The 12,788-nt window shown below is 36.8% G+C and overlaps 2 protein-coding genes across 12 annotated transcripts in view; one reads left to right on the forward strand and one right to left on the reverse strand.

Moving 5' to 3' along the window:
* The window catches only part of LOC138743366 (pro-neuregulin-2, membrane-bound isoform-like), a 254,101-nt gene extending 252,273 nt beyond the window's left edge, over positions 1-1,828 (forward strand). For all 3 annotated transcript variants that reach the window (XM_069898622.1, XM_069898620.1, XM_069898621.1), the window contains one exon: positions 68-1,828. In XM_069898622.1, the coding sequence (XP_069754723.1) occupies positions 68-713 (646 nt within the window). In that variant the 3' untranslated portion in view covers positions 714-1,828. The remainder of the gene's footprint in view (positions 1-67) is intronic.
* Positions 1-12,788, reverse strand: part of LOC138743365 (PH and SEC7 domain-containing protein 2-like) — a 274,779-nt gene that overhangs the window by 62,905 nt on the left and 199,086 nt on the right. The window lies entirely within an intron of this gene.

Raw genomic sequence — 12,788 nt, forward strand, 5'->3', positions numbered from 1 at the left:
CAGAACAGCAAATTAGTTACAGCAGTTTAAACCACTTGAACATACAGATTCTATATATTCTCTTTAGGTATGTGTCTGCCCTCACAACGCCAGCTCGGTTATCACCTGTTGATCTGCATTACTCTCTCCCATCATATGCGCCTGTCTTCGAGGTGTCTCCACATGGTTCTGCCCATGCAACATTGCCTCCAGCAGTGATGGGTTACTTGGTGGAAGATGAGCAGCCTTTGTTAAGAAGATATCACAAACATCATCAAGACAACGTGAAGCATGACCTCTACAAACAGCGTCGCAGCCATCTTCACGAGAGTTTTGGAAGTCTACCCCCCAGTCCAGCAAGAATGGTAGAAGATGATGAATATGAGACAACACAAGAGTACATCCCAGCACTTGATCAACCAAAGAAAATGGCGAACAGCAATAGAAGGTGGAGGAAAACAAAACCAAATGGTCACATTTCACACAGAGCTGAATGCGATTGCGATTCAAACTCAGAAAGCTGCTGCTCTGACACGGATTCTGATGGTGAGAAAATAGGAGAGCGTACACCTTTCCTAAGCATTCAGAACCCTCCAGCTGCAAATACAGAAACAGCTTCAGTATTCTGGGCTTCTGAAAGTAGGACTTACTCATCCAATAGACATAATGTACGGGAGGACTTGCACACCCGTACAACACGTGTAAAATCAAATCAAGACTCACTCCCTGTGTAAATGCCATAGAACTGCAACTGTAAAAATATTTTATTTTGTATAATTATCAAATATTCTAAAATTAAATTAAACATTTTATTTTCATTTTAGCAAGTTGTCTTACAGCTAACAAGAAAGTCTTTTATAGGGAAACATGTATTTATATGTAAAATATGATTTACAGTTAAAACAATGATGGTGTGTCAATTTTTCACATCATAAATAGAATAATATTGTGGTGCCTTTTGCTGTATGCTGATACCAGATTTCCTGCTGATGTTTCAGTTCTGTAGTGTTTCTATCTTGGATTCATTATAATTATACACCCTTCATTATTTTTACCACAGACTCTGATACATTTGGACAGTTATATTTTTTGAGTTCTGGACACAGATATTTGTGTGCTGTCCATGGACTGATTCTGGAAGCATCAAGTAACATTCTGGCTGAACTTGATTCTTTTTTATTTGACTGAGAGAACAGAGTATAATATTTATTTTTCTGACTGAACAGATTAATAAATATTTTTTACATTGAAAAGAAACTGATGAAGATTAGATTAATATTTATAGCTTTTCTCATATTACTTTACTGGGGTAAGGTCCCTTGTCACCATGTGAAATTAGATTTCACGGCATCCAGTTGACTTTTTTTTTTAAAAATGTTGGTTAGACAAAGATCATTCCATTACATGACATTCAGACATGACAGAGTCTGCAGCATTTGCCATTATTTGAGTTTTCTTCAGAAAAAAATAGAAACACACCATTTGACAAAAAAAGACCACTTTCATTTTAATGTTATTTTCAAGTAATACTGTTATTAGAAAATGGTCAGAATGGAAACTGGAAATTAATAAAGCAGCAACTTTGTGGTATTTGTTTTTGATGGAAATTTTGCAACATGTTTTTGCATGTCTTTACCACTCCAAACGGACTGATGCATGGGAAGCTAGGAATGAAAGATTTAACATGTTTTTAAATGAACTGCATAATTTTTCATTTATTGTCCCTTTTAGTGCAGGTTTATTATGGGTTCTGCAAATCTTCTACTGGTACATTTCAACTGTTTGCCATGCAGGGCTGTGAAATATGGAATTAGCATTGTCCATTTTGAAATAAAACCTATATTCTTTACTTTCAATGAACCCCAATGTCTGTGTAAAAACACTGCATGCAAAACAGAATATTGATTAATCAAGGCACTCAGGAAATACTGTGCTAACAATACAATGCTTATCTACTTTCTGAAATTCCCACAATGCATTGATGTCCAACAAAGTTGTAACAGAGCCCAGCCAACCAGCTTTGAAGATTCCATCTTTTACCATTTCACTGTAGTTAAAATATAAACCACAAAGGAGAGGAGAAATGGGTCTAATGGAAGCTGGAGAAGTTGATGTTAATGCCAACCACAAGCAGGTTTGATTTGAAAAAGAGTATGGTGAACTTAAATTTAATTATTATTATTCTTCAAAAATCTTGTTATCGATGCGTTAAAAGTTGTTTTTTAAATTTCGGTGATTCTTAAATTTATTGACGAGGTTTCTCTGGCAAGAAATTTTGACCATATTCAGGATCTGTAAAGATAATTCTCCAGGCAAGTTTTTATAGAACATGCTCGATACCACACTATAGAAGAGAAGCATGAAACAAATATGGATTTGTTCCATGGGTTGGGGGATAGACACATACCTAAAGAGAATCTATTTTCTCTAGATTAATGCAATATTAAACATAATTTATTTGACAGGTACCCTATTTGTAACTATTTGCAATGATGTCCATTTAAATTTCATTTGTGCCTTTATCTTAAGAAAAAATATTTTGCATCTCAAGATGTTGCCTGTTAATGATTTGAAAAACTTCCATAATTTTTTTTTTAAACAGTACTTTCAAGTTACTAAAAGGTTAATTTTATAGTTTAATTATTCTTCAGCGGCATATCAAGAGCTCATTCCATGTTAAATTCAATTTTTTTTAAGCAAGAGTTTGAATCAGCTGTTCAGACTATTCTTTATACAGTACAATGAATATGTTGATAAAACAAGACAAATAGTCACTGATTTTGGCTCCCATTTTGCAACATGGTTAGAGAAGGGCCTCAACGTGTACAAGGTTATATCCACTGACAACTTCCTTCCTAAAATGCACCTCAGTAATGTTCAAACAAGCCACAAGTTAGGCATCAGTTCCTGCTGGAAGATCTGGGCCCTGGTTATTACAAATGCAGACATTTTTGGTAGCTCCTGCCATGGCTTCTGCCTGGAGGTAATATTACCCATTTGCTCAAGATTGAAGAACCTACTTGAATATTAATTCTTAAAAGAAGATCTGGCAAGAACAAAAACATTGAGCATTTTTGAGCTTCATGACTTCTTTGACTTTCAGCTTTATCCTAACAATTCTGGCTTTGCCAATGACTCTTATCATTCCAAATCTCAGAAATTATCCAAAAACCAAAATCTGGCATGAAAGTCTGTAGATGCTGTGATTGTAGTTAAAAACACAATTTCTGGAGGATCTCACTGTGTCCATAGGAGGTAAAGATATATAACCAATGTTTCAGGCCTGAGCCCTTCGAAGTCAAAAGCAGGCAGGTGCTTGAATCAAAAGGCTGAGGGGAAGGATAGTAAGAGCAGGGAAGGAGCACAAACCAATAGTCAAAAAGTGATAATGGGATGTGGATAGGAGAGGAGGGGTAGCTTTGTGCATGCAGAGCTGCAGAAAAGGAGACAGATGGAAAAGGCAAGAGAGAGAGAGAGTGCTAAAGGAAAGGAGAAATGGGTCTAATGGAAGCTGGAGAAGTTGATGTTAATGCCATCCAGTTGGAGAGTGCCCAGACCCAATATGAAGTATCGATCCTCCAAATTGGGTTGGAGAATTGAAATGGTCGGTCACTGGAAGATCCGTGATATTATGGTAGATAGAACCAAAGTTCTCAATGAAGCAATCTCCCAATTTACATCAGTCTCTCTGATGTAGAGAACATCACAATGGGAGCACTGGATGCAGTTGATAACCACCTGAAATTGGGCAATCAACACATCATTCCATCTGGCATCCTCCAACCAGCTGGCATTATAAGGGGTTTCTGTTAGCCCCAACCCCTCATCTATCCCCATTTTTCTTTTAGAGTTTAACATAAATCCAATATACAAAATCATCTAACAACAGGTCATATATACATATCACACATGAAACATATAACATAAACCAAAAACCTATCCATAATTGTTTATTTATTTAATTTATTTAAGACATCAAATTTTATCAATATGGTAATTAACAGTTTATCCCTTTCTCATATTATAGTCTGGATACAAAATAGATAAAATTAAACAATCCCTTTATATAGACAAAGGGTGCATTCTATCCTAATTAATGATATGATCAAATGACAACCATATTTAACTAATCTAAAAAAAATCAAAAGAAAACTAAAATCCTCTGACTAATCCAACTCCTCACTCGAAACAAGGTTAACTTGTAAAATTGTAAAGGTATGGATCGAAATGCGACCTTCAGACACCAGACAGAGCATTTAGATTTTTTTTAAATCTTCCAATTATTATAGTAATCTATGAATGGGCCCCACATCTTGTCAAAATGAAACTTTATCTTAAATGTTGTAACGAATTTTCTCTAAGCTTAAACAGGACATAAACATCATGTAACCTTTGGGCATGAGTAGCAGGAGTCATTCTTCCATTTCATTAAAATTGTTTGTCGAGCTATCAACAAAGTAAAAGCCAACATGGGTTGAGGTCAAAGAGTATATTCTCTTCTCAAGAAGAGTCCAACAAATCAATAGCAGAGCATGGTTCTAATTTGATCTTTAGAATCTTTGATAAAGTCTGAAAAATCTTTCCAAAATTTTTCTTAATTAGGGCATTCCCAAAACATATGAATCAGTAAGGCTTCATTTTTCTCTTTTTTTTCTCTATTTCCTTTTTCCTGTCTTCTTTCACCCAGTTCTTCATTCAGACCCACCCATTACCCTAATCAAGTCTCACCTTTTTTCTCCTATCCATATCCAATCATCACCTTTTGACTGTTGGCCTGTACTCCTTCCCCTAGTGCTTCTTCCCTTTTACTCAAGAGTTGAAGATCTCAGGCCCAAAACGTTGTTCATATACCCTTAACTCTTATGGATGCTGTGAAATCTGCTGAGTTCCTCCAGCATTTCTGTGGATCAAATAGAAAATATTTGCCGACACCTTCTAAGTGCATCAATTATGCATTCCCATTTATGTATGGTTAGTCGTGCTAAAACATTGAGCCTGCAGAAGCTGTGTGCTGTATTCTACTTATAAAATTCAGTTCAATTGAAATCAATGGGATTACATTTCAAAAATGCAACAGCACACTCTGAAGACCTTTGACTGGGAGTGAATTTCAAGACACACATTTTAATGGGTTGAAGAAGAGCTCAAGAACAATGCAGATGAGAAATGTTTTCCAAAAGGAGCAAAGTTCAAGGAGTCCTATTTTTAGGAAGAAGATAGTATTAAACTGCCTAGGTTTGTGGGAGACTCTGAGTCGATTCTATTTGCATGTTTGAAGTTTGTGGAAATATTGTCAAAGTTGTATGACAATTAATACTGCCAACTAACCAGCAACTTCTTTTCACTAGCTTGTTACATGTAGAGAAATGCCTGTAACAATTTTGTCTCCAAGCAAAATAATCAACACTATTTTGGAGGAAGATCTTCAGATAAAACTGCAATACAGATATTAAAGCATAAAGAGTGAATTTCATTCTCCTTTAGGGAAATAATACATTAGCAGAGGGAAGATTAGCTGTCATAACATAGATAGTTTATAATTTACCAACAATATATAAACTGATAAACATGATGTAGACAAAAATATATGGTAAGCTAGTGTAAGTGCTGGGAATCCATTATTGACTTTAATAATTTCCATGCAAATAGCATTAACTCATGCTGTGTGAATCTCATATTGGCCACCTGTTTTCCATCACACTCCATTGCTTATAGGATTATTCCATAGTTCCAAGAGGAGTGCTGACATTCCCAGAAAGATTACAATAAACAGCCATATTATGTATAAATTGCCCAGCTAGTTATCTACACTCTAACAAGGCTGGAAGTTAGAAATTTCTGTGTTGGCCAAAGGCACATTTTGTTCGTACACAAGATTAAAAAAAAGTATTTGATTAGCATTATTTTTGCCTGAAAGTTGCTAGCTAACCAAATGAATTTGGAAAATTCTTGATGTCAAAATGTCAACAGTGTGCCTCATCACAAGAAGCACAAAATACACTTGTTGAAAATCTGAGATCAAGGCTGTGCCAGAACACTCAGCAGGTTCGGCAGCACATGGGAGAGAGAAATAGAGTCAATGTTTCAGGTCCATGACCCTTTAACTGAACTGAAATTTCTGATGAAGGGGCACAGACCCCAAATCTTTAAATATTTACATTTCATATTTAGACATACAACATGGTAACAGGCCCTTCTGGGCCATAAGCCCTGTGCTGCTCAATTATACCCAATTGAACCAACAACCCCCATTAAAAGGAAATCTCTGCAGATACAGGAAAAATGTACAAACTCCTTACAGAAAACACCAGATTGGAACCAGAGTCGCTGGTGCTGTAAAGGCATTGCGTTAACTATTATGTCAACCATGCTGCCCCACGTTAGCTCAGTTTCAACATCCACAGATGTTGCCTGATCAGTTGATTGTGTAGCCCCTACCAAATCATCAAAAGTGCTGGAAACAATATTTCAGACTTCTAATAACATTGGACAACAATTGTTTTGGAAAAAAAGTTTGCTTCATGGTAAAAAAAAAATTGGATTATGATAGACATCTTCAAGATGAACACAAAGATAATTTCAGATTTGCAATTATCAGGTGGGAATTTGGAGAAACATTAAATCAACGTATAAAATTTACTTCTGAATACTGTACCTCTGCACCAAGATTTCAGGTTGACCGCACACATTGCACAGAATTGTGAGGAATCTAGGGTTTGTCACTTATTATACAACCAAAGTAGAGCTCATAATCTTTCTTTATAACTGCAGTCATGCTGCATCTTTGAGCCTTAAGAGAATACTCACCACAAATGTAATAATATCATAGCTGTTGAGACATTTCTGCTCTATTGAATCTTCCTGAAGATAATAAATGCTATTGTTAAGTACACTCACTATGCTATTGCCTGAAGAACATGTTCATCAAAACATGTGCAATCTATATCAACATAATGCACAGCATTTGTATGTGAGCTGCTTTTATAGCCTGTCTGCATCTATCCTGTCTAAGCATACCTAGGCCCAAGACAACATTTGCATAGCACCCGCACTGATTGCATGTCTAGGCATGCTTGGGCTGACCACAACAGCTCATTTTGTGGGCAATATACCAGTAGACTTAAAATATGACAGGAAATCACAAATTTCAGTTGTCTTTTAAAAAAAATGGTACATGACAAGGAAATGAAATCTTTGTTGTTCAGTGTAATTTATTTTCAAAACAAAAAAAATGCACTTGTTGGAGTCTATAATGCCAAGCTCAGAGTATATTGCGCAGATAATATTTAAATTAAGTAATCGAAACATCCGAATGTTATTCTTGCACCAACTTGTTGATAAATTAAAAGAAATAAATCCAGGCTCTTTATGAATTGCAGTTACAAATGTAAATAATAGTGCGCCAATTCACAGCCACCACAACCTTTAGATTCCCATATTAGCCTTTGGCCACAAGTGCTAAATGTGGACTAAAGAATTGGTTGGCAGCTAACACTCACCTCTGCTCATTCAGTTACATTGAGTTTTAACTTGGATGGAATAATTTAAAAAAAGGTATCAGCAGAAGGCTATCCCACCCAGATGAATCCTAATTAAATGTAAGAATATAATGTAGTCAACCTCAAACACTATTGTTATATGGAAGGAAGCACACCACAATCAGTGTAAATTTTTCACTGTATGACAATTAGGATTTGGGAGGTGACATTTCTATTATTATAGAGATTGCAAAATTGATTCATATCCTGGACATTTGTTAAGAGGATGAGATGGGATGCTATAAGGTGTGGGATGAAAACAGGGATGGATAAAGAGCTGGGGAGGAGAGGTCTAGGGGAAATGATCAGTGAATAATCAGAGAGATATCTGAAGGAGGATGGGTGCAATACACAAACATACTGGAGAAACTCAGCAGGTCACACAGCATCCATAGGAAGTAAAAGGCCCTCATCAGATATCTGAAGGAGGATGGGTCCAAGTTTGAGTGAGAGAAGGGCTTTTGTCAACAATAATATCAAGATATGCCTACAAGAAACCTCAGTTGCTTTTGTTCAAGTGGATTCCAAGCCTCAGAGGTGCAGAAGAGTTGGGGCTTTACACTTTCACACTCCACAGGGCTCTGTCTGACCAGATTTCCTCCTGCAACTGATCCTAGGACTTTGTGTCAACCATTCAGTCACAATAATAACCAATAGATTTTCAGTTCAGTTTTCCCTTTGAATCTAAAATTTCTGGGCAATTTCTGTTCATCAATGCATCTACTTCGAAAATACAGCTTGAAGGAACACATAAGGTCTGTATTTCCTTCTGCACACCTGCTGCCATAGAACATTGACATAGTAACAATTTTTTTTGTAAAGGTTTGCTTCCTGAAAATAAAAATTGGGATTATGATAGACAATTTCAAGCTGAATATATAATTTCAGATTTGCTGCATGATATAGGAAGTTGGAGAAACATTAACTTTTATGAAATTTAGCATGTTTAATCCTATAATAATGTTGACACAGTGCATTAGTTCAACTGACATAAAATATTTTGCCACTGAATTTTATTTGTATTTAGTATCTGATGCCTCTTGTATCAGTGTCCAAAAATAGTTGGCCAGCTTTGATGGATTCCAATTGCCTTGATATTGCTTTTCCATGGTTGCAATGCCCTAGTGAAACCTTTCACCATATTTGGCACTGACTGCATCAAGATCAGCGGGGAAGACATCCAAGTGCAAATGCAGAAAATTAATTTTTAATGACATGTTGCACTTCATGGTTTAGTTTGCTTGAAGAAGTCTTATAATGACAGGTAATCACAAAAATAGGTTATATATAAAGAACCGTATGCGATATGACATTTTTAAGGTAATTTTTGTGATCAGTAGCCCAAAATCCATAATATACCCAAAAGTGTTCAAGAAGAAAAATCTTTGTTGTCCAGTATTATTGCTGTATACTATGTCACCTGAGCTTCAACAGCTGCCTGGTTAATATCTCTGTGTGTAGTATCCTATGAGGTAACCTCACAGGATACTACACACAGAGATTGGTAGAACATTTCTACCAATGTTCCAATGTAACTTTAGCAGAAGATTGGCAGAAACCCAGGAGAATGAATTTACACTGCACTTTGGCCATTTGACAGAGTAAATTCCTCATGTTGACAATACAGCCCAAATTCCCCTAGTCTCCAATAGCCAGACATGAGGAAAGCCCAGTTATCTGCATTGTGTCTTTCTCCTTGAATTGAAGGGCCTATCACTGGTTCTATCAATTTAAGCAGAGCATTGAGCATCTCCAGAAAACCACAATATCTCAAGATGGTGGTAGTAATTGCCACTAATGACTACTGTCCAGTAGCACTCCCATGTGTTGTGAGGAAATGCTTTGAGAGGTTAGTCATGGCCAGGATCAACTTTCATCAAAGTAAAGATCTGGGCCCACTAATTCACCTACCATCACAATCACTTCACAGCAGATGCAATATCACTAGCTCTTCACTCAGCCTTGGATCATCTGAACAACAGCAACACGTACATCAGGCTACTTCATCGACTACAGCTCACCTTTCAACACCATCATACCCTCAGTACTGGTCAACAAGCTCCAAAACCAGGGCCTCTTCATCCCCTCTGAAATTGGATCCTTGACTTCCTCATCAGAAGACCACAGTGAGTACGAATTGGAAATGTCTGCTCCTCAATGCCAATCAACACAGGTGCACCTCAAGGATCTGTGCTTAGCCCACTGCTCTACTCGATATACACCCATCACTGTATGGCCAGGCACAATTCAAATGCCATCCACAAATTTACTGATGATACCACAGTTGTCAGCAAAATTACAGATGGCAATGAGGTCGGGAACAGCAGGGAGATAGATCAGCAAGGTGAATGATGCCACAACAACTACCTTGCACTCAACTGATTGTGGATTTCAGGAAGGGGAAATCAGGAGAACACAATCCAGTACTCATCAAAAGGTTAGCAGTGAAAAAGGTTAAGAGCTTCAGGTTCCTGGGTGTCAACATCTCTGAGAATCTGTCCTGGGGTCTCCATGGGTAGAACACTTAGTGTTGAGGTGAGCACAATGCTGTTACACTGCCAGTGATCGGGACTAGGGTTTGAATCCTGTGCTGTCTATAAGGAATTAGTACGTTATCCCAGTGTCTGCATGGATTTTCTCCAGCAGCTGCAGTTTACACCCACCTTTCAAAATGTACTGGGGTGCATGTCAGTCAGGTGTAATTGGGTGGCACAGACTCATGGGCTGAAAAGTGCCTGTTACTGAGCTGTATGCATGTCCAAATAAATGTCGACGCAATCATAAAGGCTCCAGCAGCTATACTTCATGAGGAGTTTGAGGAGACTTGGTATGTCATTAAAGACTTGCAAATTTCTACGGGTGTACCCTGGAGAGCATTCTGACTGGCTGCATCACTGTCTGGTTTGGAGATGTCAATGGCCAGGCCAAGAAAAAAAAATAGCAAGTTGTGAAGATGCCCAGCACCATCACAGGCATCAATCTCACTCCATCGAGGACATCGTTAAGAGGCAGTGGCTTAAGAAAGCAGCCTCTGTCCTCAAGGACTCTCACCACCCAACCCACACTGCTGCCATCGGGTGGAAGGTACAGGAGCCTGAGGACAAGCACCCAGCAGCACAAGGGAAGCTTCTTCCCCTCTGCCATCAGATTTCAAAATGGACAATGAACCATAGTTATTACCTCACTTTCTCTTATTGCACTATTTTTTTTATTCAATTTATAGCCAATATTTGCAATTTCTGCTGCAAAACAATAAATTTTGTGGCATGTTCATGAAAATAAATTCTGATTCTTCTCTTCCGTTCTTTCCTCCATTTCTTTGTATCTTAAAGAATCTTACAATTTTGATGAAAGCATGAAAAAAAAATGAAGAAGCTGGAAATCCAAAAATAAAAATAGAATATGTTGGAGAAACTCAGCAAGCAACCATCTTTAGAAAGAGAAATGATGAACATTGACAAAGGGTCCATCCTGCTAAAGGGTCTTAGACATGAAACTTTAAACTCCCCCCCCCCCACCACAGAAGCTGCCTGATATGCTTAGTTTCCAGCACTTTCTATTCTGGTGAAGCCTTATTGACAATGTTTCGGACTCCATTCAGCTGCCTGGCCCCCAGAATATTTTCTGCATTTTTCATTAAGCCACAAAATATTTTGTTGTTCATTTTTCAATTATACAAATATATGTTGAGAGTCACATTAAATGAACACAAAAAAAACTATTTGAAGACTTTAATCAAAATACAGTTAAACATAACAAAGAAAAGTGAAGAACAAATTTTTATATAGAAAAAACCCTCCCACCTCTTCAGCCAGCTCCCTTAAGGAGAGCCAAATATAAAAACAATACAATTAATATAAAGAATATTTCAAAGTATTTCCAAATTCATATACTCCAATAAGGAGACCACATTTTAACAAAAAATGAATAATTATCATGTAAATTGCATGTAATTTTTTTCCATAATAATACGTTCTCAATTCATTATGCCAGCGTGTTATCTTAATCTCCACATTATCTTTCCAAGAACTAGCTACATATTTTCGTGCTACAGACAGCACTAGACGTACAAATGCAATTTGAAATTTATCCAACCCTAGTCCTTTCAACGAAACCATATATCCCAACCAAAAAAAAAATCGATTTTTCTTATTATGCAGCTGTGATACACATTCACACAGAGAAAATCATTCATTTCTAGGTACCAATGATAAATATTTACTTCAAAGTTTGCATCATCCCAATTAGAAATAGAAGCCAATGTAGCCAGACTTCCAGAGTCTGCCAATACTCTGAGACCTCGCCATTCACCACTGCCAAAACTTCACAAATCTGAAGAACAAGACACAGATAACTCATCCACAATATTGTAGAACACCAGAAACTGCTATCGTCTTTCACAATACCTTTCCTGCTATGTCCCCCACTGTCTGATCAAATGCCAATGTCACTTGCTGTCTTCACAATAGTGCTAAATCTCAGAAACCTGCCACATTTTTTTGTATCATCTTGCTGGAGTTAAAATAATGGATAAAAATGAAATAATTAAATTGAAGAACATAGTTAGAGAGCATCCAGATGCTGTAGAACATTTCCTTTTAAAATATAGTGGCTATATTGTGGACAAACAGATGAGACAATTTGAGGTGAAATTCCAGAACATTGAGCACCTGTGCTGATCAATTGGTGAGTGTATTCAGATTTTTTTTTTTTCTTTTGCACTTCATTATCTTTCTTTTTCAATATTTTTATTGAAATTCCACAAGTACTTAACAATACACATTAAAAGTCAAAAAATAGAAAAGTATAGAATACACTACACTCAGATTATACTATTTCATCCACAGTACCTCACATTCTTAATCAAAGAAATTATATTAAAGTAATATTTTTATTATAAATATAAAATCTAATCCCACTACCAAAACCGAAGATATTTGGTAAAGAAGGAAAAATATATCCTTGTCGCAGTAATAAACTACTTTATTAACCAATATATTTTGGCATGAATGCCAAATCAAAGTTTTTGAAAGTAATTAAAAAAAGGACCCCACAGTGATTGAAAATTTAAATTCAAGACAGATATTTTGAGCATCAAATCTTCTCTAAATTTAAACATGACATAACGTCACGTAACCATTGAGCGCGAGTAGGCGGAACAACATCCTTCTATCTAAACAACACTGCCAGCCTATGAAAGCTAATACATGTAAACCAGATGCCGTTAGAGTTATGCCTCTCTCTCTCTCCCCAACAATACCAAACAAGGTA

This window comes from Narcine bancroftii, chromosome 9 (assembly GCF_036971445.1).
Source record: "Narcine bancroftii isolate sNarBan1 chromosome 9, sNarBan1.hap1, whole genome shotgun sequence".
Classification (NCBI taxonomy): domain Eukaryota; kingdom Metazoa; phylum Chordata; class Chondrichthyes; order Torpediniformes; family Narcinidae; genus Narcine; species Narcine bancroftii.